Below are 26,173 nucleotides of genomic sequence, written 5' to 3'. Positions count from 1 at the left end.
CTCCCTCCTTCCCTCCATCCCTCCTTCCCTCCATCCCTGCTTCCCTCCATCCCTCCCTCCCTCGCCCCTGCCCCCGCCATGCGCAGCCCCCCCTGAGCCCCGCCGTCCCCAGGGTGCCCAGCAGCCCTCCCGCCACCCCACCGGGGCCTTCAGCCTCTGCTCCCTTCCTCCTCCTCCTTCTCCTCCTCCTCCTCCTCCTCCTCCTCCTCTTCCTCCCGCAGCCACCACCCTCCCCTCCTTCCCTGGCTGACATGGAGGTGCCGGCGGCGGGGAGCGGGATGCTGGGGGGCTGCATCCCTCCTGCCCCGCATCCCTCCTCGCCGACAAAGCCCTGAGCCGCCCAGCAGCCGCCTCCTTTGTGCAGCCGAGCGGGTGTGCGTGCCCCGTACCCCCCCCCCACCCCGTCACCCCGCAGCCCCTCGACTCGCTCCGCTTGCGGGCGGGGGAAGCGGGAGAGATGCTGCCCTGGCCGGAGGAGCCAAGCGCGGGAGGTCGGCGGCGAGAAGCAGGTACGGGGCGAAGCGGGATGCTCGGTGGCTTGTCCGCAGGCTGCTCCTCGCCCAGGGCCACCGAGGAACAGGGGGGGGACGCAGCGGGGACAAAGCCGCTGCCGGGAGGTGAGGAAGGGACCCGCTGCTCCTCGCTGCAGGTGCTGGGGGGCTAAGCGTACCCTGGGTTTTTTTTTTCGTGCCCACCTCCCACAAGCGCCTCGTCCCCAGCCTCCCTCGCCCACCGCGGTGCCCCCACCCCGCTCTTTCCCACCCCGCTGCCATCGCAGCCTCAGCCGGGGAAGGTTGGGGACACGGCACCAGCGGCATCCGACACCCCGGCAGCATCCGACAGCCCGGCAGCATCCGCCACCGCCACCCCCTTTCTCCATTCCCCCCTTTCCTCGCCAACCAGGCAGAGGAGCTGCCTGCTGGTGGAATTTTTTTTGGGGGGGAGAGGGAGGGAGGGTAGGAAAAATATGAAACAATGCGAAGAGAGGATCCATGATGAATGGAAGCGGCCCGGGGATGGGTTTCGCCCGCTGCTGCAATCTCCCGGCTCCGGATGCTTGTGGGCTTTATTAGCGTGGCCGCCGTAGTAATGAGCCCGCTGATAATTTCCTGAAATCCTGGCCGTCGTTAGGGTAGGGTGGGAGGGAGGAGAGGTTTTTGTGGCCGGGGTAGGACCTCCCCAGGCACAGGGACCGGGCGATGTGAGCGTTCGGACCCACCTCGGCCGGATCCTGCCTTGGCTTGGGGCTGGGAAAGACGGAGCGAGGCTGCTCGGGTACCCCGGGAGACGTGGGCAGGGATCCAGGCCCGAGGTATGGGTGGTAAGAGGCTGTGGCCCCGTGCCTCCCGGTGGAAAAGCGCTTTCTCATCCCACCGGCAGCACCCGAAGTTGCCGGCGGTGCCTTGTGTTGGCTGGGTTTCAGCCAGGCTGGTGCCGGTGGTCGCCCAGGTGGGGTGAAGCTGCGAGGGTGCGTTTTGTGATGACCCCAAAACAGGCAGCTCCAGAAATCCTCCCAGCTCATCTTTTTTTCTTTTTTTTTTTTTTTTTTTCCCCCTGGATTTCTTGCCTTTACTGATTTTTCCCTAAAAAAATGGTTTCCCAAACCCCGTGGCCCGGTTGTGCCCTCCCAGGAGGGTGCTGAGCCACGGGGGATGCTGCCCTGGGGACAGGCACGGATGGAGGGCTCGGTGGTGGCTTAGTGCTCGCCGAGGCTGGTGGTTGTGGGGTGCAGAGAGGCTCGGAGGGGTTTCAGGGTGGTGGGAAGAGCCCCTTTGTGGAATATTGCAGAGGGATGAGCAAGGGATGCTCCCACCCATGGGTGCCCTTGGTGTTTTGGGGTGAAAGCACCGCAAAATACACCCAGAAGGGTGCTGGTGCCTCCCAGGCTGGAGGAGACCACGGTGACTTCCTAGGCTGGATTTTTGATGGTTTATCCCAAGGGTGGGCTTCCCCTCCCACCTCCCCCGATGTCTTGGAGGGTTTTGTGAGTGGGGGATAAACCAGGTCCCCACAGGGACCCTCAGTTGTCCGAGCTTGAGAAGCCACCGGGTCCTCTGTGTCACTGGGGCAGGACAGCATGGGGGTCCCACAGCCCCGGAGGGGATCAGCGATGAGACCCGATGGCTGCGGCGAGGGGCTGGAGAAGGAATTCATCCTGCTGCGAGGCTGCACGGGCTGATCTAGCAGGTCTGGGTCACCCTTTGCTTGGAGAAGGTGGCTCCCAGCACCGTGGCCCCAGAGTCAGACACAGGGGTGCTCCTGGGGCCTGGAGACCCCTGGCACTGCAGGGGCTCATTGCGTGGTGGTTGGGCAAGAAAGCACATGGGTCACCCCTCCGTGGCAAGCTCAGGGTGGATGGAGGGAGATTTCCCATGGGTTGTCCACCTTCCTGATGGCTGTGCTCCTCCTGAATGGTTGTGAACCTTATCAACGGTTGTGCACCTTCCCAAGGGGTGGGAGACCTTCCCAATGGCTATGGACCTTCCCAGGGGTTGCACACCTTTCCAAGAATTATGCACCTTTCCAAGGGTTGTGGATCTTCCCAAGGGTTGTGGGTCTTCCCAAGGGCTGTAGATCTTCCCAAGGGTTGTAGATCTTGCCATGGCTTGTGGATCTTCCCAGGGGCTGTGGGTCTTCCCAAGGGCTGTAGATCTTCCCAAGGGTTGTGGGTCTTCCCAAGGGCTGTGCACATTCCCGAGGGTTGTGGACTGTCCCAAGGGCTGTGGGTCTTCCCAAGGTTTGCAAACCTTCCCAAGGGCTGTAGATCATGCCATGGGTTGTGGATCTTCCCACAGGCTGTGGGTCTTCCCAAGGGCTGTAGATCTTCCCAAGGGCTGTAGGTCTTCCTAAGGGCTGTGGATCTTCCCAAGGGCTGTGGGTCTTCCCAAGGGCTGTAGATCTTCCCAAGGGTTGTGGGTCTTCCCAAGGTCTGTGCACATTCCCGAGGGTTGTGGACTGTCCCAAGGGTTGTGCACCTTCTTGAGTGTTGTGTACCCTCCCAAAGGTTGCGCATGAGTGGGAGGAACACGGGAGGGGAGGATGGAGGCAGAGAGGGGACCAAGAAGAAGGGCCAAGGAGGGACTTCTGGGGACCCGCCGTCCCTGTATCACTAACCCCATATTTCTTCTAGCGCCTGGCACTGGCCGATGCTGACATCCCCCCCCTAGACTCATCGGACCCTCCACTGCCATCCCAGGGCTCCCTCCCCGCCATGCCCCAGCAGAGCTGCAGCCCCACCGCCCGGGGCTCCCCAACCCATCCCCCGTGCCACCAGTCCGTCCATCCCGCGCCATGAGCGGGGCCGTGCGGTTCCCCTGCTTTGGGGCACGTAGCTGAGGGATGGCCTCGCTGGACCTGCCCTACCGGTGTCCGCGGTGCGGGGAGCACAAGCGCTTCCGCAGCCTCTCCTCGCTGCGGGCGCACCTGGAGTACAACCACACCTATGAGACCCTCTACGTCCTCTCCAAGACCAACAGCATCTGCGATGCTGCCGTCTTCCCCCTGGCCACCGACGGGTCCCTGCTGACGCCGGCTGCCCGGCGGGACTACTTTGAGAGCACCTCCTTCCAAGGCAAGGACCAGCGCTTCTCCTGTGACCTTGTCCCTGCTGAGGAGCTGGAGCCGGCCCCGTCCTCCTCCCCCTCGCCCCGCTATGTCCACGAGATCGAGATCCCGCTGACGGAGATCTTCACCCGGGGCAAGGCCGTGGCGCCGGCCCCCACGCCACCGGCCACTATGGACGCTGCCTACGAGGAGGGCTTGGCCCGCCTGAAGATCCGCGCCTTTGAGAAGCTGGAGGTGGACAAGCGGCTGGAGAAGCTGACGGAGGAGGTGGAGCAGAAGATCGCCTCGCAGGTGGGCCGGCTCCAGGTGGAGCTGGACCGCAAGAGCTCGGAGCTGGAGAAGGCCAAGCAGGAGAGCCTGCGGCTCAGCCGGGAGAAGCAGGAGCTGGAGGACCGGGCGTCTGAACTGTCCCGCCAGGTGGACGTCAGCGTGGAGATGCTGGCCTCCCTCAAGCAGGACCTGGTGCAGAAGGAGCAGGAGCTCACCCGCAAGCAACAGTGAGTCCTTTGTCCCCTCTCCTGGCTGCAGGGTGGGGGGAAATTGGTCCCCGGTGGCAAGCCCCAAGAGCCCAATGCCTTCACCAGACCCCCAGACCAAGCACTAGGGCACAATCCCCTTGGCAATGCCCACTAGCATCATCGCTCATCAGGTTCTGCATCTTCTCCCACGCAGGCAGTGTCCACGTAGACCTGAGCCTCTTCATGTCTGTGACCAAGCTATGTCACATCATGCCAGACCTTGTGCCAGAGCCACCAGTGCCCCCAGGACATGGCCGGGCTGGGGATGCACATGGCCATCCCGCTGTCTTGCCAAGGAACGTGGTGGTGGCCATGTTGCTGCAGCCCATCTCTGGTACCAAAGGGTGTCCCCCCAAAACCAGGACTGGGTCATCTGGCTTCACAGCTGAATCATCCAGCCCTGTACAACCTGAGCAATCCCATGATCATAAACATGAGAGGATCCAGCTTGGCCACGCCTAATTCAGAGCTTTTATCCCAGAAGGAGGGTGGTATAGCCCGAGCAGTATGACCTCCATCAGCTGTGGACCATGGCACTGTCATCCTCATTTTCATGCCATGTTCCCCACTCAACACACCCTTCCTACCCCAGAGCTGCCCCTGAGTCTCCCTCCAGTCAAGCACTGGCTCATTTTGCCAAGCGATGTCGGTCAAGTAAAGTAGAGCTTGTTCCTCAAGAGTTTCTCAGCAAAGCTGGAGGCCACCATGGGGTCCAGAAAGTCAGTGAGGAGCAGAATAATGGGGAACAGTCATGGTTGTGCTGGGCTGGGAGCACTGGTGGAATTCCTCAAGGACTTATCTTGATCCCCACCATCCTCAGCGCATTGATTAATGACTTTGACTCCCAAATAATGACTGCACCTCGGGGTGTGGATGCACATGTATGGGACAGGCGGTGGGGAGATGTAGGGGCTGCCATCAGCTGCCTTGTGGGTGTTGTCCAGGAGCATCTTGGGGGTGCGTGGTGGCAGGATGAGGGCAAATGGGGTGGACAAGTCTGGAGCAGGGCCTGGAGAGATGTGAGAGAGAGCAGACAGAGGGTGACCAATGGGTCAAACATGTCTTGTTCGGTCCATGGCGGAGCCTGGACACTGTTGCCACCTAAAAACCTGGTTTTATAACCCAAAGCTCCCTCCTGGACCTCCCTTTCCTTAGAGAAACCCTCCTGCCCCTTGAATGTCCCCATCAGTCCCCAAACTCCTCCACCCAGAGCGACAAAATCACTTGCCAGGTTGCAGAGGAAGCGCGTGGAGAGCTGATGAAAAGGGATGGGTTTTTCCTTAGATGTGGGGAAACCATCAGAAAACATTTTCATCGGCAAAGCCAGATGCAACCTTCCCCTAGAGGAAAACATTGCCTGGGACATCTCCCAGCCCTGCCAGCTCCAAAACACCACGAGGCCGTTGTCCCCGTGGGAGGCTTTTAGCTCCCGGGCTCCGTTTGCTTCCCTGGGGGTGATTTTCCACCGGCTTCATGGGAATGAGAGAGGTGCCGGTGACAGCCATCAGCGTCACCTTACACCCGCCGTGCCAGCGCCCCATTTGCCTTCCAGATCTCCCGGGACCGCTCACCAGGAGCCTTCCCGAATCACTACCGAGCAGCTCCCGGGCTCGCTCTGCGAATGGCAGGTTGGGGGGCAATTAATTGGTGATTAAATGGCAATTAAGAACCAGCAACGGGAGTTATGTTGCTAAGGGCTGCCCCCTCCTTTTCCTTCACGTTTCTGTGCGGATCAGTGCGGCTGGGTGTGCGCGGTCGGGTGCATGTGGTAGGGTGTGCGTGGTTGGGTGTGCACGATCGGGTGTGCATGGTCAGGTGTGCACAGTGGGGTGTGTACAGTCAGGTGTGCGTGGTCGAGTGTGCACAGCTGGGTGTGCATAGTCAGGTGTGCATGGTGGGGTGTGCATGGTTGGGTGTATGTGGTCAGGTGTGCACGGTCAGGTGTGCGTGGTTGGGTGTGCATGGTCAGGTGTGCGTGGTTGGGTGTGCGTGCGGGGATGTGAATGGTCAGGTGTGCACAGCTGGGTGTGTGTGGTGGGGTGTGCGTGGTCAGGTGTGCACGGTTGGGTGTGCACAGTCAGGTGTGTGTCATCGGGTGTGCACGGTCAGGTGTGCATGGTGGGGTGTACATGGTTGAGTGTATGTGGTCAGGTGTGCATGGTTCGGTGTGCATGGTGTGGTGTGCATGGTCAGGTGTGCATGGTTGGGTGTGCACAGTCAGGTGTGTGTCATCGGGTGTGCATGGTGGGGTGTACATGGTTGAGTGTATGTGGTCAGGTGTGCATGGTCAGGTGTGCATGGTTGGGTGTGCGTGCTGGGATGTGAATGCTCAGGTGTGCACAGCTGGGTGTGTGTGGTGGGGTGTGCATGATCAGATGTGCATGGTCGGGTGTGCATGGTGGGGTGTGCACAGTCAGGTGTGTGTGGTGGGGTGTGCATGGTGGGGCGTGCACAGTCAGGTGTGCGTAGTCAGGTGTGCATGGTCGGGTGTGCATGCTGTGGTGTGCATGGTCAGATGTGTGTGGTTGGGTGTGCGTAGTCAGGTGTGCACAGTCCAGTGTGCGTAGTTAGGAGTGTGTAGTTGGGTGTGCATGGTCGGGTGTGCGTGGTCAGGTGTGCACGGTCAGGTGTGTGGTAGGGTGTGCACAGTCGGGTGTGCACAGTCGGGTGTGCACGGTGGGATGTGCATGGTTGGGTGTGCACAGTCTGGTGGGGCGTAGTTAGGTGTGCACGGCCACGTGTGCAGTCAGGTGTGCGTGGTGGGGTGTGTGCGGTCAGGTGTGCATGGTCGGCTGTGTGTGGTGGCGTGTATGTGGTCGGGTGTGCGTGGTTGGGTGTGCATGATTGGGTGTGTGAGGTGGGGTGTGCATGGTTGGGTGTGCATGGTCAGGTGTGCATGGTCAGGTATGCATAGCTGGGTGTGCATGGCGGGGTGTGCATGGTTGGGTGTGCACAGTCAGGTGTGCACGGTTGGGTGTACAGGGTCGGGTGTGCATGGTCAGATGTGTGCGGTCGGGTGTGCACGGTCGGGTGTGCGTGGTGGGTTGTGCGTGGTGGGTTGTGCATGGTCGGGTGCGCACAGTCGGGCGTGTGTAGTCGGGTGTGCATGGTCGGGTGTGCACGGTCGGGTGTGCGTGGTCGGGTGTATGTGGTCGGGTGTGCGTGATCGGGTGTGCATGATTGGGTGTGTGAGGTGGGGTGTGCATGGTTGGGTGTGCATGGTCAGGTGTGCACAGTCGGGTGTGCATGATCAGGTGTGCACAGTCGGGTGTGCATGATCAGGTGTGCACGGTTGGGTGTACAAGGTTGGGTGTGCATAGTCAGGTGTGCATGGTCGGGTGTGCACGGTCCAGTGTGCGTGGTGGGCTGTGCGTGGTGGGGTGTGCATGGTTGGGTGTGCACAGTTGGGTGTGCATGGTGGGTTGTGCGTGGTCGGGTGTGCACAGTCGGGCGTGTGTACTCGGGTGTGCATGGTTGGGTGTGCACAGTTGGATGTGCATGGTTGGGTGTGCACAGTTGGGTGTGCGTGGTGGGGTGTGCGTGGTGGGATGTGCACGGTCGGGTGTGCGTGGTGGGGTGTGCACGGTTGGGTGTGCGTGGCGGGGTGTGCGTGGTGGGGTGTGCGTGGTGGGGTGTGCGTGGCGGGGTGTGCGTGGCGGGATGTGCACGTCAGACGTGTGGACCCGTGTCTGTGCACCTGCAGAGGTTCGCGGACGCCGAGCGCAGGTGTGGGCGCGGTTGCACACGTGTATGCGCGCACCATCCCCCGTGCGGGTGCGATCGCTGCTGCGCGTGCGTGCGACCGGCTGGACGCGTGCCTGGGGGTGCGTCTGTCTCGGGGTACAACGGCCACGCGTGTTTCGGGGCCACACGTGCTCGTGGGGTGTGGTGGCTGCGTGTGCCCGCGTGTACGTGCCCGTGTTTTTGGTGAACCCTGCCCACCCGCAGGCTGGAAGCACCCACGCGCCTGCTAATTAGTGTGTTAACGAGGAAGCCGGGGCCCTGCAACCACTGGCCTTAACGAGGCATGGGGCTGAGCGAGGTTTAAGGACTTCAGGTTGCCCGTAAGGTCTGCCCGGCACGAGGCCAGGTGCCCCCGCCATCCTCCTCCATCATCCCACCACGCCACCATCCTCCTCCTCCCTCCGCTCCGTCACGCTCACGGGGGCTGAGCCCAGCCTTGGGAGCGAAGGCTCCGGCTGGGATGTGCATCCCGGTGAGGGTGCCGGGGACATCATCCCTCCCAAAACAAGGTGGCCACATCCACCCTGCACGCCGGGAGCATCGCCCGGTTCCCGCTCTGCCCCGAATGCTGCCCAGGAGCCGTCCAGGCTGGCACAGACCCAAACCAGCCTGATGACAGAATGTTCCGGAGCATCACAGAATGACAGACTCCCAGCATGGCAGGGGTTGGCAGGGCCCTCTGTGGGTCACCCAGCCCAACCCCCTGCCCAAGCAGGGTCACCCACAGCAGGCTGCACAGCACCGCGGCCAGGGGGGCTGGAATATCTCCAGAGAAGGAGACTCCACAGCCTCCCTGGGCAGCCTGGGCCAGGGCTCCGTCACCCTCAGAGGGAAGAAGTTCTTCCTCATCTTCAGCTGGAGCTTCCTCGGCTTCAGTTTGTGCCCGTTGCCCCTTGTCCTGTCGCTGGACACCACTGGAAAGAGTCTGGCCCCGTCCTCCTGACCCCCACCCTGCAGATATTTAGAGGCATTTCTAAGGTCCCCTCTCAGCCTTCTCTTCTCCAGGCTGAACAAGCCCAGCTCCCTCAGCCTCTCCTCGTAGCAGAGATGCTCCAGTCCCCTCCTCATCCTCGTAGCCCTGCGCTGGACTCTCTCCAGTAGCTCCTCATCTTTCTTGAACTGGGGAGTCCAGCACTGGACACAGGACTCCAGATGGGACCTCCCCAGGGCAGAGCAGAGGGGGAGGAGAACCTCCCTCGCCCTGCTGCCACACTCCTCTTGATGCACCCCAGGATCCCATTGGCCTTCTTGGCACCCAGGGCACACTGCTGGCTCAGGGTCACCCTGTCGTCCCCCAGCACTCCCAGTCCCTCTCCACAGAGCTGCTCTCCAGCAGGTCCGCCCCAGCCTGTACTGGTGCCTGGGGTTGTTCCTCCCCAGGTGCAGGACCCTGCCCTTGCCCTTGTTGAACCTCATCAGGTTCCTCTCTGCCCAACTCTCCAGCCTGTCCAGGTCTCTCTGGATGGCAGCACAGCCTGCCCGTGTATCCACCACTCCTCCCAGTTTGGTGTCATCAGCAAACTGGGTGAGGGTGCACTCGAACTCTTCATCCAGGTCGTTGATGAAGAAGTTGAACAAAACTGGGCCCAGTACTGACCCTTGAGGGACATCCATGGCCTCCCCCCACCCCAGCTCGTTAGACAGGGATGGAAGTGCTTAACAGGGATGGGTGGGGAAGGATTGAGGTGTCACGTGCCGGTTCCTCCACGCAGGGAGGTGCTGCAGATCGACCAGTTCCTGAAGGAGACGGCCGCCCGCGAGGCCAACGCCAAGGTCCGTCTCCAACACTTCATCGAGGAGCTGCTGGACCGGGCGGACCGGGCCGAGAAGCAGCTCCAGATCATCAGCAGCAGCTGCGGGACCACCCCCAACGGCAGCCTGGGACGCTGCGGCACGCCGGGGGCCAAGGCCGCTGGCCGACCGGTACCTCCGCGGGCACAGGCACGGGCACGCCGGCGGCTTCGGGCATGCACCCGTGTGGCTTCTCTGATGGCTGCAAAGGGTTGAGCAGGGAGGTGTAGGGACCCCTCATCTCATTCCTGGGGGAAATGGATAATCGTGGGTGGGGGGGTCCCAAGGTGGGGTTGCTTCTAGGTGGGTCTGCATGAGCAAGATGCTGGGGAGATGCTCTTCAGTGTCCCATTTGGGGGTGGCCTCACCCCAAAATGCGGCTGGCGCTGGGTGGGCTGTCGGGGTCGTCTCCCTCGGCATTTTGGGTTTCGCCACGTTGGCTCCTCTTGTCGCTTCTCCCCGCAGAGAGACCGGCACCCGGGGCCGGGGGCAGCCGCGCACGGTCCCTACGGCGTCTCCAACCAGCGCTCCTCCTCCAGCACCGGGTGAGTCCCCGATCCGCCCCGCCAGCCCGGGATTTTAACGGGGTGCTCACTCGTTTGGGGGGCAAGGGGCTGACGGGAAGGGGACGCACGCCCCGGCCAGCGCTGAGGTCGAGCATCCCTGCGCCCGCAGTGCCTCGAGCCGGGCGAAAGCCGTGTCGCAGAGCTCGGGCTGCTACGACAGCGACAGCGCGGAGCCGTGCCCCACCGACGACACCGCCGACGGGCATCTCTACCCCGCACGGGACGGCAGCCGTGGCTCGGGGCTGCGCCGGCAAGCGATCCAGAACTGGCACCGCCGGCCCTACCGCAACAGCACCGAGGGCGAGGAGGGCGACGTCTCCGACGTGGGGTCCCGCACCACCGAGTCGGAGGCCGAAGGTTGGGAGCCGGACGCACCCGGATCCGCAGCGTCCCGACCCGCCGGCAGCTGCCGGCTGACGGGTGAGACCGTGCCGGGCTCTTCGGGTGGGGTGGGAGGACGGGGAGGTGGGAAGGTGGGGGACTGAGGAGCTACTGGAGAGAGTCCAGTGGAGGGCTACGAGGATGAGGAGGGGACTGGAGCATCTCTGCTACGAGGAGAGGCTGAGGGAGCTGGGCTTGTTCAGCCTGGAGAAGAGAAGGCTGAGAGGGGACCTTCGAAATGCCTCTAAATATCTGCAGGGTGGGGGTCAGGAGGACGGGGCCAGACTCTTTCCAGTGGTGCCCAGAGACAGGACAAGGGGCAACGGGCACAAACTGAAGCAGAGGAAGCTCCAGCTGAAGATGAGGAAGAACTTCTTCCCTCTGAGGGTGATGGAGCCCTGGCCCAGGCTGCCCAGGGAGGTTGTGGAGTCTCCTTCTCTGGAGATATTCCAGCCCCGCCTGGACAAGGTCCTGTGCAGCCTGCTGTGGGTGACCCTGCTTGGGCAGGGGGTTGGGCTGGGTGACCCCCAGAGGTCCCTGCCAACCCTACTGTTCTGTGATAGGGACGGCTGCTCGCCTCTGCGAGGAGCATCCCTTCCCTGCAACTGATGGTGGGTGTCCCACAGCCAGGACCGAGGGGCCCGGGGGCAAGGCGGGCCGGCTGGAGAGGGGCAGCCCGGGCCACTCCAGCGAGGTCATCAGCCCCGAGATCCTCAAGATGCGAGCGGCTCTTTTCTGCATCTTCACCTACCTGGACACCAAGACCCTGCTGCGGGCGGCCGAGGTGTGCAAGGACTGGAAGTTCGTGGCCCGGCACCCCGCCGTGTGGACACGGGTGTTGCTGGAGAACGCCAGGGTGTCCTCCAAGGTACCGGGGATGGGGATGGCACTGCCCAGGGCAAGACCTTTCTGCCAGAAAGGCGAAGCTGCGCCAGCATCTCGCTTCTGTTGACTGTCATGGCGTTATGGTGATGGGAACACGCGTGCACCCAGCTGTGTGCGCGCTCCAGCGGCTGGAAGCGTTGCACATTCACACGCGCATGCTCGTGGGTGTGAGCTCGCGTGTGGACGCGTCACGCCCATGATTTTGTTGCACGCACTCTTGCATGACCTCCTGCATGCATTTTCGTGTCTTTACGGCGTGCGTGTGTGCATGCAGACATTGCCTCCGTGTGTGTGTGCAGATCTGCCCAAAGACAGCCAAGGATGGGTGGTGTGGGGCACGCCGAGGGCATCCCCCTCGGTGATGGCCACCCCTGTCCCCCCCAGTTCCTGGCCATGCTGTCTCAGTGGTGCACCCAGATGCACTCCCTCACCCTCCAAAACCTCAAGCCGCGCCAGCGAGGGAAGAAGGAGAGCAAGGAGGACTACATGAAGAGCACGCGGTGAGTCCTCGCGTCCTGGGCACCCTTCTCCCACAGCCAAAGCTGCTGGTCCTCAGGGGAGACGATGTTCCGTGAGCCCCAACGTCCCGTTTCCACTGATGGACGTTCATCACACACCAGCTTCTGGTGTGGGTTTTGGGTGTTCTGGGGCCACGGATCTCCCATGGGACATGTCACCCTCCTAGGGTGGCCCTGGGGTGGCCATGGAGTGTGGGTGCCCATGCCTGACCCTGCCTCTGTCCCTGGCAGGGGTTGCCTGGAAGCCGGGCTGGAGTCCCTGCTGAAGGCGACGGGCAGCAACCTGCTCATCCTCCGCATCTCGCACTGCCCCAACGTGCTGACGGACCGCTCGCTCTGGCTGGCCAGCTGCTACTGCCGGGCCCTGCAGGCTGTCACGTACCGGTAAGGGTGGCCACCAGCATCCCCCCTTGTCCACAGGGATCGTGTGGCTGCCTGGCTGGGAGAAGGCTGGAAACATCCATGGGATGTGCTGGGACTCCTCTGATGGCTGTCCCCACTCCCTGTCAGAACGCAGCCCATCTGGCCAGGTGTGAAGGACCCACCTTTCCATGTCCCCAGCCCAGCGGCAGCCCCAGTGTCCCCAGTGCAAGCTGTCCTTGCAACTCTCATCCTCTTCTAGCATGTTGCCATGCAGATGTTTCCCTTCCAGCTCCATTCCCACCACCCTGTCACTGATCTCACCCCGGCTGGAGGCGTGACCGAGGTCTTGGTAGGGGGACGCTGCTTTATGTTAGAGAAGGGCTAAGAAGAGGGGCACGAACACTGGGGTCCAGTGAGGTCCCACCTGACTGTCACCCTCTGATGAAGGCTTCTAATGGGGAGAAGAGATCTCAGGGTCCCTCCTGGGAGGGAGGAACAGCTCTGCCATGGGATTGCTAAGACCCAACTTGGAGACCTTGCCCAAGATCAAGGACACAAGGCCCTTGATGGTGTAGGTCCTGGAGGAGGTCACAGTCCTGGAGGAGATTACTGACTGCTCCTTAGTCTTGGCCACCTTCCAAAGAGGCTCTGCCTCCTATGAAGACAGGATTTATCTTCCCTACATGATGATCCTTGCTCTGCTGCACCCTGCAGACGACCACTTCACCCTTGGTATCCATTTCACCCGCAGTCGACGGGTCTCCTCGTCCAGCCCAGGATGGAGAGTCTGTCAGGCGGGAAAGCACACCCAGCTACCTCCTCCATGTTGGACCAAGCAAGCTCAGACATGGCTCTGATCTGGGGAACCCACACCACGAAGCAGCCCAGTGCTTCTGGGTTTAGCCCAAAGATGACTCCGTGAGCCCTTCCAAGGGCGTTAGAACAAGCCCAAGTGCTCCTGGCACGTTGCTAACCTGTGACTCTGACTCATGCGCTAATTAACCCGCCACACTCGCAAGGGGATCTTGGCAGGCTCCTTCAGTGGAGATGTGTGAAACCCTCAAGATAACACCCATCACTTATTTTTAGGCTTGCCTGAAGTTTTGAAGTAGCTTGTTTAGAGTTAGGAAGTGCGGCCTCCATCTTCAGGAGGCAGCCGGGTGTGTTGGAATGGCCAGGGGACTCTGTTTGGGCTGGTGGCATCAGGATGATGCTCTCTGACACCTCTCCTCCATTGACTTTGTGCTGGGAGGCAACGGCATCAGTGAAAGCTCCTCTGAGCCAGTGGCACAAATGCCGGGTGGGCAGGCACTGTGGTTGCTCCCGATCACCGCCGTGACTCGCGATAAACGTACACCTCCACCATACCCCTGCACGAATCCAGCAGTATCCCATGAGATCTGTTCTGATACCTCCAAAAACACCGAGGAAGAGCCTACAGCAAACCTCTGCAGTGACATTTGGCCAACAGCCAGCTACGGTTGTGGTGGCACAACCGCAGAGCTGGTACAGAGGCCGTGGAGCAGCCGCTGCCCTTGGCTGGAAGTTACAACCCATCGTCTGAAATGTCCTCACCACTTTCCGGCACCTTCCCCATCCAGGCTGGGAGGGTGGCAAGTGAAACCAACCCAACGGGATCTGCAGGGACATTGTATTTGCTCTGCAAGGGTACACGGCCTGGCAGTCTCAGCTCAATCACTTGCCACCTCTGCATCTGGAAGACTTCTGCCTTCAACTTCAACCTCACCTTCAACCATCAACCTCATCTTCAACAATCAACCTCACCTTCAGCCTTTATCTTCAGCCTTACCTCATCTTCAGTGTCACCTTCAGTCTCACCTTCAACCTCACCTTCTTCCATTTTTCTTGATGTTGCACATCCGTAGGCACAATTCCAGATAGAAATGCCTTCAGCCTTCCTGCACGGGTTGGTGGTGGGACGGTCTGGTTCACGGGCAGATCGTGGGTTACAGATAATGACCAGATTTGTACCTCCAGGTGCAGAGACATGGAGCAGCATGGAGGCTGCAGGCACGGCCCCCACGATGGCCTCACTGCCGGTGGGGGCCACCATATGTCCTCTGTGTTATTCCAGGAGCTCTACGGACCCCGTGGGTCATGAAGTCATCTGGGCCCTTGGAGCAGGTTGCAGGGACATCATCTCCCTCCAGGTTGCACCTCTGCATCCGTGGTAAGAATCACGTTAGGAGGAGGCCAGGCTGAGTATGAGGGGCATCACTGAGCTGGAAAGAAATCGGGTGCCAGATCCAGATTTGCTTGGGGGGGGTGGTCCATGTGGGATGAGAAGCAATCCTGGAGGCCAGTCTGAGGGACAGGGAGCTCGACCCCATCCCTCCCTGTGAAGGCTGGGAGCTGTTGGGTGTAGGCACCTCCCTGCCGAGCCGGGAATGTTTCCCCGGAGGCTGCTAACATCAGAGATGAAAGGGGAGTCGTGATGGGTCTGGTAGGCGACGCTGAACATCAAACGCTTGTCTGAGCTCCTCACTGCTCGGGTAACAGCAGCTCTGAAGGGCCTGGGTGTTACGAAAAGCAGTTGCTCTCGCTTTGGAAAAGCATTCTGGCTGCGCGAAGATGCTGATGGCTCTCCACCCACAATGTCTGGGTGCTCAGGAGTTCGTGGCTCACAGACCACGTCACCTATGTCCTCACCTCCGTGCCGTGGGGCTGCCTCCTGGGCATTTCTTCTTCTCCTGGGAGGTTTGTTGCACTGTCATGTCCATAGCCAGCCTGGACTGAGGTGTACAGAGGAGGATGTCTCTTAGCAGAAGAAGCTGGATGTCAAGTCCCTGATGGCTTGTTTCTTCCCTGGAGGAAACACCTCATGGCAGTGGGGTTGGAACTAGATGATCTTCAAGGTCCCTTCCAACCCAAACCATTCTATGATTCCATGATTCTATGTAGGCTTCTCCACCTGAGCTAGAGGTCCAGGCTCCTGCTACTGGTTTGATCACTGCAAGCAACAGCGTTCAAGGCCTGATTCAGGTCTCCACAGGTGGAGGGTCTAGGGCAAAGGGACTCCACTGAGTGCGTGCACCTGCCCTGTCCTTGTTGCAGCACAGCCCAGGGTGGTTGCTCAGATGGAGACATCTGCTCTGGAGACACCTCCTTCCAGCTTGGCGACCCACCGCTTGGTGGGGTGGGAGAGGTCCCAATCCCACACCACTCACGGGAGCACTCATGGTGGGGTGCAAGATTTTCTGCCAGCTCTCCCCAGCTCTTTCTTCTTCATCTCCCCAGCCAGCAGCCGACGCGTTTCAGCAACCGTTGTCTTCAGATGATCGGCCGGTGCTGGCCGCACCTGCGGGCACTGGGCATTGGAGGAGCAGGCTGTGGCGTCCAGGGACTGGCGTCCTTAGGTAGGCAGCTCTCCTGTGATGGGACAAGGAGGGGGGGACCTTGCTGGCAGCAGGGTATACCTCTAGGAGATGCCCCATGGGGGTCTCAATGGAGAAGCCCACCCCAAGGACCACGGGTGCACCCTGCCCTTCCTTGCTGGCACCCATCCCTCCTACCACCCCATTCCCATTGGCTGTCCTCATCTCTTCCCCCTGGGGTGCTGACGGCAGGTGCTCTGTCCTTCCAGCCCGAAACTGCATGCGGCTTCAGGTCCTGGAGCTGGACCACGTGGCGGAGATCAACCAGGAGGTTGCAGCAGAGATGTGTCGAGAGGGGCTGAAGGGGCTGGAGATGCTAGTGCTGACCTCCACACCGGTCACCCCCAAAGCCCTGCTGCACTTCAACAGTAAGTAGCAATGCCAGGGGGGAGTGCATAGCGTCGTCCGTTGACCAAAAGGCCACCAGATACCCAGATCCATGAATCAGACCCTGCCTTCCAGCCCCACCCACAGGAACCCACTGCCAATACTGGAAGGTGCTGGGAGGTCTGTGGTGGAAGGTTTCTAAGAGGGGATCCAACAGCCCCCTGTCGAGGATGGGTTGAGAAGAGCTGATCTTGCCTTGGGCCATAGAGAGGATGGAGACACTCCCTCCATGCTCCTCACAGAGCAATGAATGTGTGTGGCACGCCTGAGGTTCACCCTGGTGTATCTGAGTTTGGAGTCATGCCATTTACTGAAGCCATTTGCCAGGATGGGAGCTCCAAGGGGAAAGGGGTTCTGCAGCCAGCAGGGGGTTTGAGGTGCCATTCCTGGTGGTCATGGCACGTGTGACTCTGGTTGGACTTGCTGGGAACCCACCCATCTGAGTAGAAGAGTAAGCGTTTCCCAAGTAAGAGGTAGGACTGCTGAATTGGGATGGGGCAACTGGGAACCATCTTGTAGACTGTTGTCCTCCCTACAGAGGTCTTGGTCACCAAGAGTGGGTCTCTTCCATCTTCAGGGTGAAGCTTCCCTGAAAGCAGAAGGCTTTGAGGAGCACTGGGTGGGCTTTAGGGCCCATCCTGGCTGTGGCGAGGCTATCTCCCCACCAGGTATGGTGAGGCCAGGTGCTATCTCTGCCCCCAGGTGTGTGCCGGAACCTGAAGTCCATCGTCGTGCAGGTGGGCATTGTGGACTACTTCAAGGAGCCCCACAGCCCTGAAGCCAAGAAGATGTTTGAAGAAATGGTGAACAAGCTCCAGGTAAAGGATGCTATTCCCAGGTCACCCATGTGTCACCAGTCTTGTATCCCTGTGGGGTCTGAGGACAAATTCTTGCCCACCGCCGATGTTCCTCAGCAGAGGACATTTTAGCTTGCTAGGGCCATCCTGAAGGCTCGATGTCCTTCAGACAACCATGCCCCAAAGGCTGAAATAAGATCTGACATGCTGTGATTCCTTCCCATTGCTTTAACCAGGACTGCTTCTCTGCGGGTCTCTTCCCTGGGGACAGGAAAGGGCTGTTGCCTTCTTTGCGGGGCCACTTACTCGCCAAACACGGTCAAGTGATTAAAAATCCACACGTGAAAGCAGAAATAGGGTTAATTTTAGTTAGGCCGAGTTGCAGACCTTGCTTAGCTTGTGATGCTCAGCAGGGCTTGGGCTGTCCTTGATCTGTTCAGGGTCTCCAAGGCAGATATCTCCATCTACATTCAAGGGGAAAAATAGGTGCCTCCATTTCACTTCATCCGCTGGTTGACTTCATCCTGCAGCAGGCTGGGCTGTCACGGGGGCGTTAGGCGAAACTCCCGTGAGACACAAAGCAGGACGTGCGGATGGAGGCCCACCAGTGCCAATGGTTGGGGTCAGATGGCTCATGCAGTTCCTGCTCCACCGCCAAGCCCTGGCAGGGGAACAACAGTAGGCAGCAAGACAAATCCACATCCATCCCCAGGCTGGGGGTTACCTTCAGAGAAGAGCCATTCCAGAAGGGCTTTCCTCATGTGGCCACCCATAGAATCATAGAATCATAGGTTGGAAAAGACCTCTAAGATCATTGAGTCCAACCATCCACCCAGCACCACCATGCCTGCTAAACCATGTCCCGAAGTGCCACATCTACATGTTTTTTGAACCCGTCCAGGGATGGGGACTCCACCACTGCCCTGGGCAGCCTGGTCCAAGGCCTGACCACTCTTTCAGGAAAGAAATTTTTCCGCCGTCTGGGGTTAAGAGGTGTTGAGCCGGTCCTGCACGGAAGCCAAATCCCTGTGGGATGTGGTGGTGGGGACTGGAGCAGGGTGGACCCCTTCCCATGGAGGGGATTCGAGATGTCCTCTCCTCTCTTTTGCTCAACCTGTGGGGCAGCAAGGCTGCCAGGTCCTGCACCGACCATGCTCTCTGCTCCTCTTCCAGGCCCTGAGGAAGAGACCCGGCTTCTCCAAGATTTTACACATCAAAGTGGAAGGAGGCTGTTAGACCTTCAGGGAACCACAAAGCACATTCCCTCCTCTGCCCGGCGGAGCCAGGGGCCCCGCGAAACCAAACCCACCGTCCGCCGCTCGTCTGTTGCCGGACCTGGAGCACGGAGACGCCGGCCCACGCACAAAATCAAAACCCAAACTCTTGCAGGCCTTAGTGACTGGCAGCCGGCGCTCGTCCCCGGGGCCAGCTCACGGGCGAGAAGGTGCTACTTCAGGAAATTTTTCGGCTGCCCGTTGCCAAGGATCCTTGTTTGGGGAATGTCTTCTCTTCGAACTCTCTTTCTGGGAGGTTTTTTGGCCGTTTGATGGGTGTGGGAGCTGAGGGTGGGTCAGCCCGTCCCCGTGGGCTCTTTGCGGAGCGCTGGGCTCGGTGCCGTTGCGTCACGGCAGGACCATCCCCGTCATCTCCGTGGGCTGGTGGAGGTGGGGTGAGAAGGGGACGTTCCTCCAGAGGAAACGGTGCCCACCGTTCCTGCAGGGTTTCCGCTCGTTTTCATTTCATTTGCTTGACAGAAGGGCACCCAAACCTGGGTGAACGCCACCCAGAAACCAGCAGCCACGACAGCACAAGCCCAGATGGCAGAGCTGCATCTCGGGGGCTGTAGGAGCCAGAGGACACCAGGAGAGATGGTCGCTCTTCCAGAGGTCTCCAGCCTCACCTCCTCTCCACCCAAACCTTCCTGCCAAGGCAATAAACCATCTCCAAAATCCTCGTCCACCAGGAAAAGCGGGTCATGCTTGTGTCCCCACCAACATCCACCACCCGCTCGTGCTACCTCCGGAGCGAGTTGTCCCATACGGGGAGAGGGACTGGCATGGGACACCCACGTTTGCCATCTCATCGCCTTCCCGAGCAGCCTGAAGGAGCAACCCTGGCCAAATTGTCCTGAAATCCAAAGCTGCTGGTGAAATCACCAACCCAACTGCCTTGGTAGATCCCCTATCTATGGCCATGGCTGGGTTTTAATCCTGCTTTTTTTCTTCTGGCTGTCTTCTGCCTGCAAGGACATCATTGCCCCCAAAATACCCTCCTGACCAAAGGAAAAGGTTTTTGAAAGACATCCAGCACGGTCAGGCGTCTCCACCCAGGGGAGAAGGTGCCAGGAGGTGCCCACACCATGGGGGACGCCCATCACAGCACTGCCAGCAGCAGGGACGCACCGGCCTTGACCACAGTCCCCTGCCACCCCGAGCCCCAGCTGGGCATGCTTGGACCCAACGTGCTGAGCTGAGAGGAATCGACTGGGAAAAGCAGATTTGGGGGGGGGGTTGTCCTCTTCTCCGGACCATCGTTGGAGGTTTCGGTGCCTGTTGGCCAGTGTGGCTGCAAGGAGATGGCCCTTCCCAGGGCATCTCCTCTTCCTCCAGCCCTGCTGGGGTGATGGGCTGCCACGGAGCATCCCCCTGGGAAGGAGAAGGCTGCAGACCCATCTTGGTACCACCTTCCTCATCTACGGAACAAGAGCTGCAGACCTCAGCCAGGGGCTCTCAGCATGACGACAGCCCACAGGGACCCCGACAGAAAATAAAATTGATTCCAAATTGCTGAAGCTGGTGGTGGGCTGGAAGCAGCTCCTGGGTCTCCCAACAGAATCACAGAATCACAGAATCACAGAATAGTAGGGGTTGGAAGGGACCTCCGTGGGTCATCTAGTCCAACCCTCCTGCTGAAGCAGGGTCACCTACAGCAGGCTGCATAGGACCTTGTCCAGGCGGGTCTTGAATATCTCCAGAGAAGGAGACTCCACAACCTCCCTGGGCAGCCTGTTCCAGTGCTCCGTCACCCTCAGAGGGAAGAAGTTCTTCCTCATGTTCAGACACCAGAAGGAACCTCATGAGACCATTTCATCCACCTCTTATCCCATCTGCAACGTCTTCTCCAAAGCAGGGTAGGGTTTTTGGGCCATAAACCCCGGTTTGAAGCACCTCCGTTCCCCCACGGACTGCAGCTTTCCAGGAGAAGGCTGTTTTCCGTATCCATAAAATGCGGGAGCCCCCCGAAAAAATGCCTGCGAGAAACTACCGCGCCCCACCACGCCCCCATGAGCAGCATTGGATGAGCTCCCCGGGCACCACGGACGAGCTCCCCGCCGTGCCCACCATGAGTTTACCTCCACCCCGGGGAGGCTGGGACATGCGTAAGTCAGGGGCAAGAGGAGCAAGGGATGCCCCGACCAGCAAAAAAAACAAACCCACCCAGCGAAGCTACAACCCCCCCCGGGGACCACCTGGCCCCACGAGCGTGGTCCTGGCAGAGGCGTCACCATTCGAAACGGCACAGAGACGTGCAAAATTCCCTTTTAAAAATAAAAAAGAACAAAGTAAGTATTTATTTCTATAAAGAAAAGAAGAAAAAAAGAAAGATTTTAAAGGAAAATTATATACTCAGCATGTTTATACACTCTACGCTTAAAGACTATCACGTCGGAGAGCCGTGTCCGAAGACTGAAGGTGGCTGCTCCGGGTTTGCCCGTGCCCGGGTCCTCCAGGCCATGGGGAAGGCGAGGACGAGGTGATGGAAAGCGGGGGGAGATGTTGAGGACCCTTGGAGGAACCTTCTGCGCTCACCGGCGAGGCCGTGGCGTGGAGCGTGGGTGGGGTGCGCGACCTCCCCGTCATCCCGGCCGCTGCTGCCGCCGCGAGGGATTTGCGAACCTCGCCCGAATTTGGTGCTTCGGCACGTCGCCGAGACCTGACCAAACCATCCGCCTCCCCTCGGCGCATTCCCAAGAAATCCGACTTCTGGATGTTTTTACAAAAAAAAAAAATCCTGCGACGACACGAGACCTTCAAAGATCTGAAGATGGAAAGCTGGGCGGGGGGGGGGGGTGTTTCCCATTTTGCCTGGGCTTGGACAGGTCCCTTCTTCCTCCTCCTCGGCGGGGGATGAAGGTGGCTGGCACAGTGACACAGGCTTGGTGGTAAGGAGAGCCCTGCGTCTCCCTGGCCCTCCCGGTGGCTCTTAATTGCCCAGGTTGTTAACGGAGCTAATTAACGGCTCCATATTTCTTCCACCGAAATGTCATATCGACAGTTTCCCTGCTGCTTTCCCTCCCCATCCCGCTGGTGCGGGGCCCCTTGGGTCCCCCCACAAACCCCCCTCGCCCACCCCCATCCCTACAGGATGCTCAGGCCACGCTGCCGTAGGATTCACCACGTCGGTGGCCGGGATTCAACCCCATTTCCTTTGGAAACGACGGAGAAAAATAACCAAATCCTCTGGGAAAGCCTTGAAATCACGCCGTGTGTTCGGGTGCTGGCCGGGGAGGGACCGCCGGGGCGTGAGCTCAACCCCATACTAGCCCCTAGAGAAGCCCCAGAGGGGCTCTGCGATGACAATCCCCACGGCTCAGCCTTCGCTTGAGCTTGGGTGTCCGTCAGGGGATCTGAAGAGGGACACCACCGGCAAAGCCAGCTCCGTTTTTAAAAGTTTTTAAAACCTTTTTATCGAGCGAAGAAGGCGAGGGAAAAAAAAAACCCACCCTGCCTCTGGCCGTGTGTCACGGGCCCGGCTGCCAGCCGAGGCACAGCTTGTTTGGACCCTCCAAAACCCTGCGAATTTGGTTAAAAAACAAAAAAAAAACCCCACGAAAAGCGTTGGCAAAGGCTCTTCGAGTGGCTGAACGATGTTTTCTCTCAGCTCTCCGAGGAGCCCAGCCCGGGAGCCGGCGCATCGCTTCAGCCTCTCGTTTTGGGTTGAAAAGCCACAGCTTGGAGCGGGGCGCGAGCGTTGGGGAATCGGTGCCAAATCAGAAAATGCTTTAAAAAAGAAAAAGAGAAGAAAAAAAATCCCAACCCCGGGAGCAGGGAGATTTTCGCAGCCGGTTTGTGGTGGCCGAAGCGTCGCGGGGCGTTGCTGCAAGGCGAGCGGCGGCGATGAGCAAAATAATCCCCGCGGCGGGTGAAACGCTCCCTCCCGCCCCGGGGAAGAGCCACGAGGAGGGAAAATCTGCCCCAAAATGGGAAAAATGGGATTTCCCGACCCAGCCTGGGGATCGAGCCCTGCAGAGGTGGGGGACAAGGCTGGGGTCCAAGCGGGTGCAACGGTGAGGGAGGGCAGGACGGCTTTTGGGGAGCGAGCGGGGGAACGCACACTTGCTTAGAGATAATCAGAGGGCGCGCTCCCCGTGGGGAGAAAAACATAAATATATATATATATATTTATATATATATATACACAGAGAGGAATCGCAATTATTTCCCCAAAGCACCACTTGGCAGCGGCGTTCGCCCCGGCGCCGGCTCAGCCCCGGTGAGCGATTTCCCTGGCGAGGGGCCCTGCACCTTTCCCCCCCTCCCTGGAAGGTAGCGAGTTTGCCTCCTAAGTTATTTTTTTAAACTCTCGATCAATTTAGGTCTATTTTAGTCTTTGGCGGCGATGTGCCAGTGTCTGGAGAACCAAAGGCCCCGTTTTCCCCCGCCCCGCGGGCGCTGGGTCTGCCCCGGCGTGGGGGGCGCAGGCCGAGGCGGGGGGGCTGGGGGTGGTTTTGGGGGAGCAGGGTCCGAGGGCGGCCGGGGGGAGCGGGCGAGGCGGGGGCTGCTGCCCCTCGGCCGCGGGAGGAGGGGTTTTTCGCACTTTGGGCGGTACGGTCACCTGTAGACGCACTTTGATGTTGTTGCTTTGAACCTTTGCCGAGTGTAAACAATGTGTATTTAAAGAATTACAAAAAAAAAAAAACCCAAAAAAGGTGTGTAAGGAGCTATTGTACGATTCCGGGTTGAATAAAGACTCTGGAGATTGAGGTGGGGTTGCTGGCCAGCTCCAGCACCAAACCAGTGAGACCAGTTGCTGTTTGGGGCTTACTGGAAGCCTCCCTCTCATAGAATCATTGAAGTTGGAAAAGACCTCGAGGATCATCGAGTCCAACCATCCACCCAACCCCACCATGCCTGCTAAACCATGTCCCCAGGTGACACATCCACACGGTTTTTGAACCCCTCCAGGGATGGGGACTCCACCACTGCCCTGGGCAGCCTGGTCCAAGGCCTGACCGCTCTTCCAGTAAAGAAATTTTTCCCAATATCCAATCTGAACCTCCCCCGACGCAGCTTGAGGCCATCGCCTCTCGTCCTATCGCTGGTTACCTGGGAGAAGCCCAACCCCTGCCTCACTACAGCCTCTTTTCAGATAGTTGTAGAGAGCGAGAAGGTCTCCCCTCAGCCTCCTCTTCTCCAGACTGAACAGCCCCAGCTCCCGCCGCCGCTCCTCATGGGACTTGTTCTCCAGACCCCTCACCAGCCTGGCTGCCCTTCTCTGGACACGCTCCAGCCCCGCAATCACAGAATCACAGAATCACAGCATGGTCAGGGTTGGCAGGGACCTCTGTGGGTCACTCAGCCCAACGCCCTGCCCAAGCAGGGTCACCCAGAGCAGGCTGCACAGCACCGTGTCCAGGCGGGGCTGGAATATCTCCAGAGAAGGAGACTCCACAGCCTCCCTGGGCAGCCTGGGCCAGGGCTCCGGCACCCTCAGAGGGAAGAAGTTCTTCCTCATCTTCAGCTGGAGCTTCCTCGGCTTCAGTTTGTGCCCGTTGCCCCTTGTCCTGTCGCTGGGCACCACTGGAAAGAGTCTGGCCCCGTCCTCCTGACCCCCACCCTGCAGATATTTAGAGGCATTTCGAAGGTCCCCTCTCAGCCTTCTCTTCTCCAGGCTGAACAAGCCCAGCTCCCTCAGCCTCTCCTCCTAGGAGAGATGCTCCAGTCCCCTCCTCATCCTCGTAGCCCTCCGCTGGACTCTCTCCAGTAGCTCCTCATCTTTCTTGAACTGGGGAGCCCAGCACTGGACACAGGACTCCAGATGGGGCCTCCCCAGGGCAGAGCAGAGGGGAAGGAGAACCTCCCTCGCCCTGCTGCCCACACTCCTCTTGATGCACCCCAGGATGCCATTGGCCTTCTTGGCAACCAGGGCACACTGCTGGCTCAGGGTCACCCTGTCATACACCAGCACACCCAATGTCTTGCTTGGAGTGAGGGGCCCAAAGCTGAACACAGCACTCGAGGTGCAGCCTCACCAGTGCCGAGCACAGGGGCCTGATCCCCTCCCTACTCCTGCTGGCCACGCCATTCCTGATCCAAGCCAGGATGCCGCTGGCCTTCTTGCCCACCTGGGCACACTGCTAGCTCATGGTCAGCCAGCTGTTGACCAGCACCCCAGGGTCCTTTTCCACCGGGCAGCTCTCCAGCCACTCCTCCCCAAGCCTGCAGCGCTGTGTGGGGCTGTCCCAGGGGTTTCGGGGCCCACGGTCGCAGAGGTAACAATAATAACGAATTTTCAGTGAAGCCAGCCCAGGTGGCCGGAGGATTCCCGCTTCCAGATTCCAACCGCGGGGAGCTGGGAGCCAGAGTTACAGGGGGGAAAGCACCACGGGGAAGGGAGCTTCCCCAACCCCAGGCAGGCTGGCGAGGCAGAGACAGGCGGGAGGGAACCCTCCCGGGCTGCAGAGCTCCCATTTCCCTCGGCAGCGTTTACCAACGCCGCCACTACGAAGCGCCGGGAGGGTCTGACACAAAAGCCGTAACGGCGCTCGCTTTTCAGCTCACACCCTGCCAGACGGGCGTCAGGTGAGACAAGGGGCCACGGGGTGACGTTAAGGGACGTGCTGGGTGCCTCCAGCCGGGCTCGCGGTGGCCGTAGCGTGGCTGCGCTTTACAAACAGGGCAGAAGTAACACATTTAGGGGCGTAACGGACCATCAACGTGCCTAACTGAGATCACAGAATCACAGAATCACAGAACAGTAGGGGTTGGAAGGGACCTCTGTGGGTCACCCAGTCCAACCCCCCTGCCGAAGCAGGGTCACCCACAGCAGGCTGCACAGGATCTTGTCCAGGCGGGTCTTGAATATCTCCAGAGAAGGAGACTCCACAGCCTCCCTGGGCAGCCTGGGCCAGGGCTCCGTCACCCTCAGAGGGAAGAAGTTCTTCCTCATCTTCAGACGGAAATTCCTGTGCCTCAGTTTGTGCCCATTGCCCCTTGTCCTGTCACTGGGCACCACTGAAAAGAGCTTGGCCCCATCCTCCTGACACCCACCCTGCAGATATTTAGAGGCATTTATAAGGTCCCCTCGCAGCCTTCTCTTCTTCAGGCTGAACAAGCCCAGCTCCCTCAGCCTCTCCTCGTAGGGGAGATGCTCCAGTCCCCTCACCATCCTCGTAGCCCTCCGCTGGACTCTCTCCAGTAGCTCCTCATCTTTCTTGAACTGCGGAGCCCAGAACTGGACACAGGACTCCAGATGAGGCCTCACCAGGGCAGTGTAGAGGGGAAGGAGAACCTCCCTCGTCCTGCTGGCCACACTCTTCTTGATGCACCCCAGGATCCCATTGGCTTTCTTGGCAGCCGGGGCACACTGCTGGCTCATGGTTAACCTGTCGTCCACCAGGACACCCAGGTCCCTCTCCACAGAGCTGCTCTCCAGCAGGTCCACCCCAAGCCTGTACTGGTGCATGAGGTTGTTCCTCCCCAGGTGCAGGACCCTGCACTTGCCCTTGTTGAACCTCATCAGGTTCCTCTCTGCCCAGCTTTCCAGCCTATCCAGGTCACGCTGAATGGCAGCACAGCCTGCTGGTGTATCTACCACACCTCCCAGTTTGGTGTCGTCAGCAAACTTGCTGAGGGTACCAAAGGGCGACACCACACAGAGCCCAGATTTCTTCCACCAACACTACAACCCACGTCTCCACCAGAGAATTTTCCTGGGGGAGACGCCCCAAGCGCCAGGATCGGTCGCTGAAGCCCCCACATCCCCTCGCCAGCGCCGGGGCCACCTTCTGCGAAAGGAGAGGCGAGATGTGAGCTGCCCACGAAGCAGAAACGCCACCGAGCGCATCGGGGAGCTCCGAGAGCGAGAGAACACGCGCAGAGGGGACCTGCTGTGGAAGCACAGGGAACCGGGGTGTGCTGGGAGCCAGCAACGCTTCCCAGTACACCACCTGCTTTTAAACGGGGCAAAAACCAGCCCGAGAGGTTAACCTCTTAACTCTAACCCTGAGGAAGGCAGCAAGTGGCAGAGAACAGAAGACCCTCG

General features: G+C 59.9%; 1 protein-coding gene across 2 annotated transcripts; it reads left to right on the top strand.

Annotated features, from left to right (window-relative positions):
- On the top strand, positions 1 to 22,890 carry FBXO41 (F-box protein 41). Of its 2 annotated transcripts, none has more exons than XM_075420243.1 (13): positions 1 to 509; positions 3,131 to 4,061; positions 9,539 to 9,749; positions 10,083 to 10,162; positions 10,293 to 10,603; positions 11,191 to 11,432; positions 11,834 to 11,949; positions 12,199 to 12,351; positions 14,426 to 14,521; positions 15,589 to 15,707; positions 15,935 to 16,093; positions 16,815 to 16,930; positions 18,083 to 22,890. In XM_075420243.1, exons 2-13 carry the CDS (start codon positions 3,340 to 3,342, stop codon positions 18,143 to 18,145), a joined length of 2,388 nt encoding a protein of 795 aa, XP_075276358.1. In that variant the 5' UTR covers positions 1 to 509; positions 3,131 to 3,339; the 3' UTR covers positions 18,146 to 22,890. The 2 variants fall into 2 exon arrangements, with proteins under 2 accessions (XP_075276358.1, XP_075276357.1); XM_075420242.1 differs by having other exon boundaries at positions 2 to 509; positions 9,539 to 9,767.
- The last annotated feature ends 3,283 nt before the right edge of the window (positions 22,891 to 26,173 follow it).

Source organism: Opisthocomus hoazin, chromosome 5 (genome assembly GCF_030867145.1).
Source record: "Opisthocomus hoazin isolate bOpiHoa1 chromosome 5, bOpiHoa1.hap1, whole genome shotgun sequence".
NCBI classification, from domain to species: domain Eukaryota; kingdom Metazoa; phylum Chordata; class Aves; order Opisthocomiformes; family Opisthocomidae; genus Opisthocomus; species Opisthocomus hoazin.
Note: the sequence above shows the minus strand (reverse complement) of the source record. Positions and strands in the feature narration are given on the sequence as shown.

Bases quoted from the DNA above. Each gene is read 5' to 3' on its own strand.
- FBXO41 (XM_075420242.1), top strand. From the start codon at position 3,340: ATGGCCTCGCTGGACCTGCCCTACCGGTGTCCGCGGTGCGGGGAGCAC. The intron at 10,163-10,292 runs GTGAGTCCCCGA...CTGCGCCCGCAG, and splicing joins CGCTCCTCCTCCAGCACCGG to TGCCTCGAGCCGGGCGAAAG. The intron at 16,931-18,082 runs GTAAAGGATGCT...CTCCTCTTCCAG, and splicing joins AAATGGTGAACAAGCTCCAG to GCCCTGAGGAAGAGACCCGG.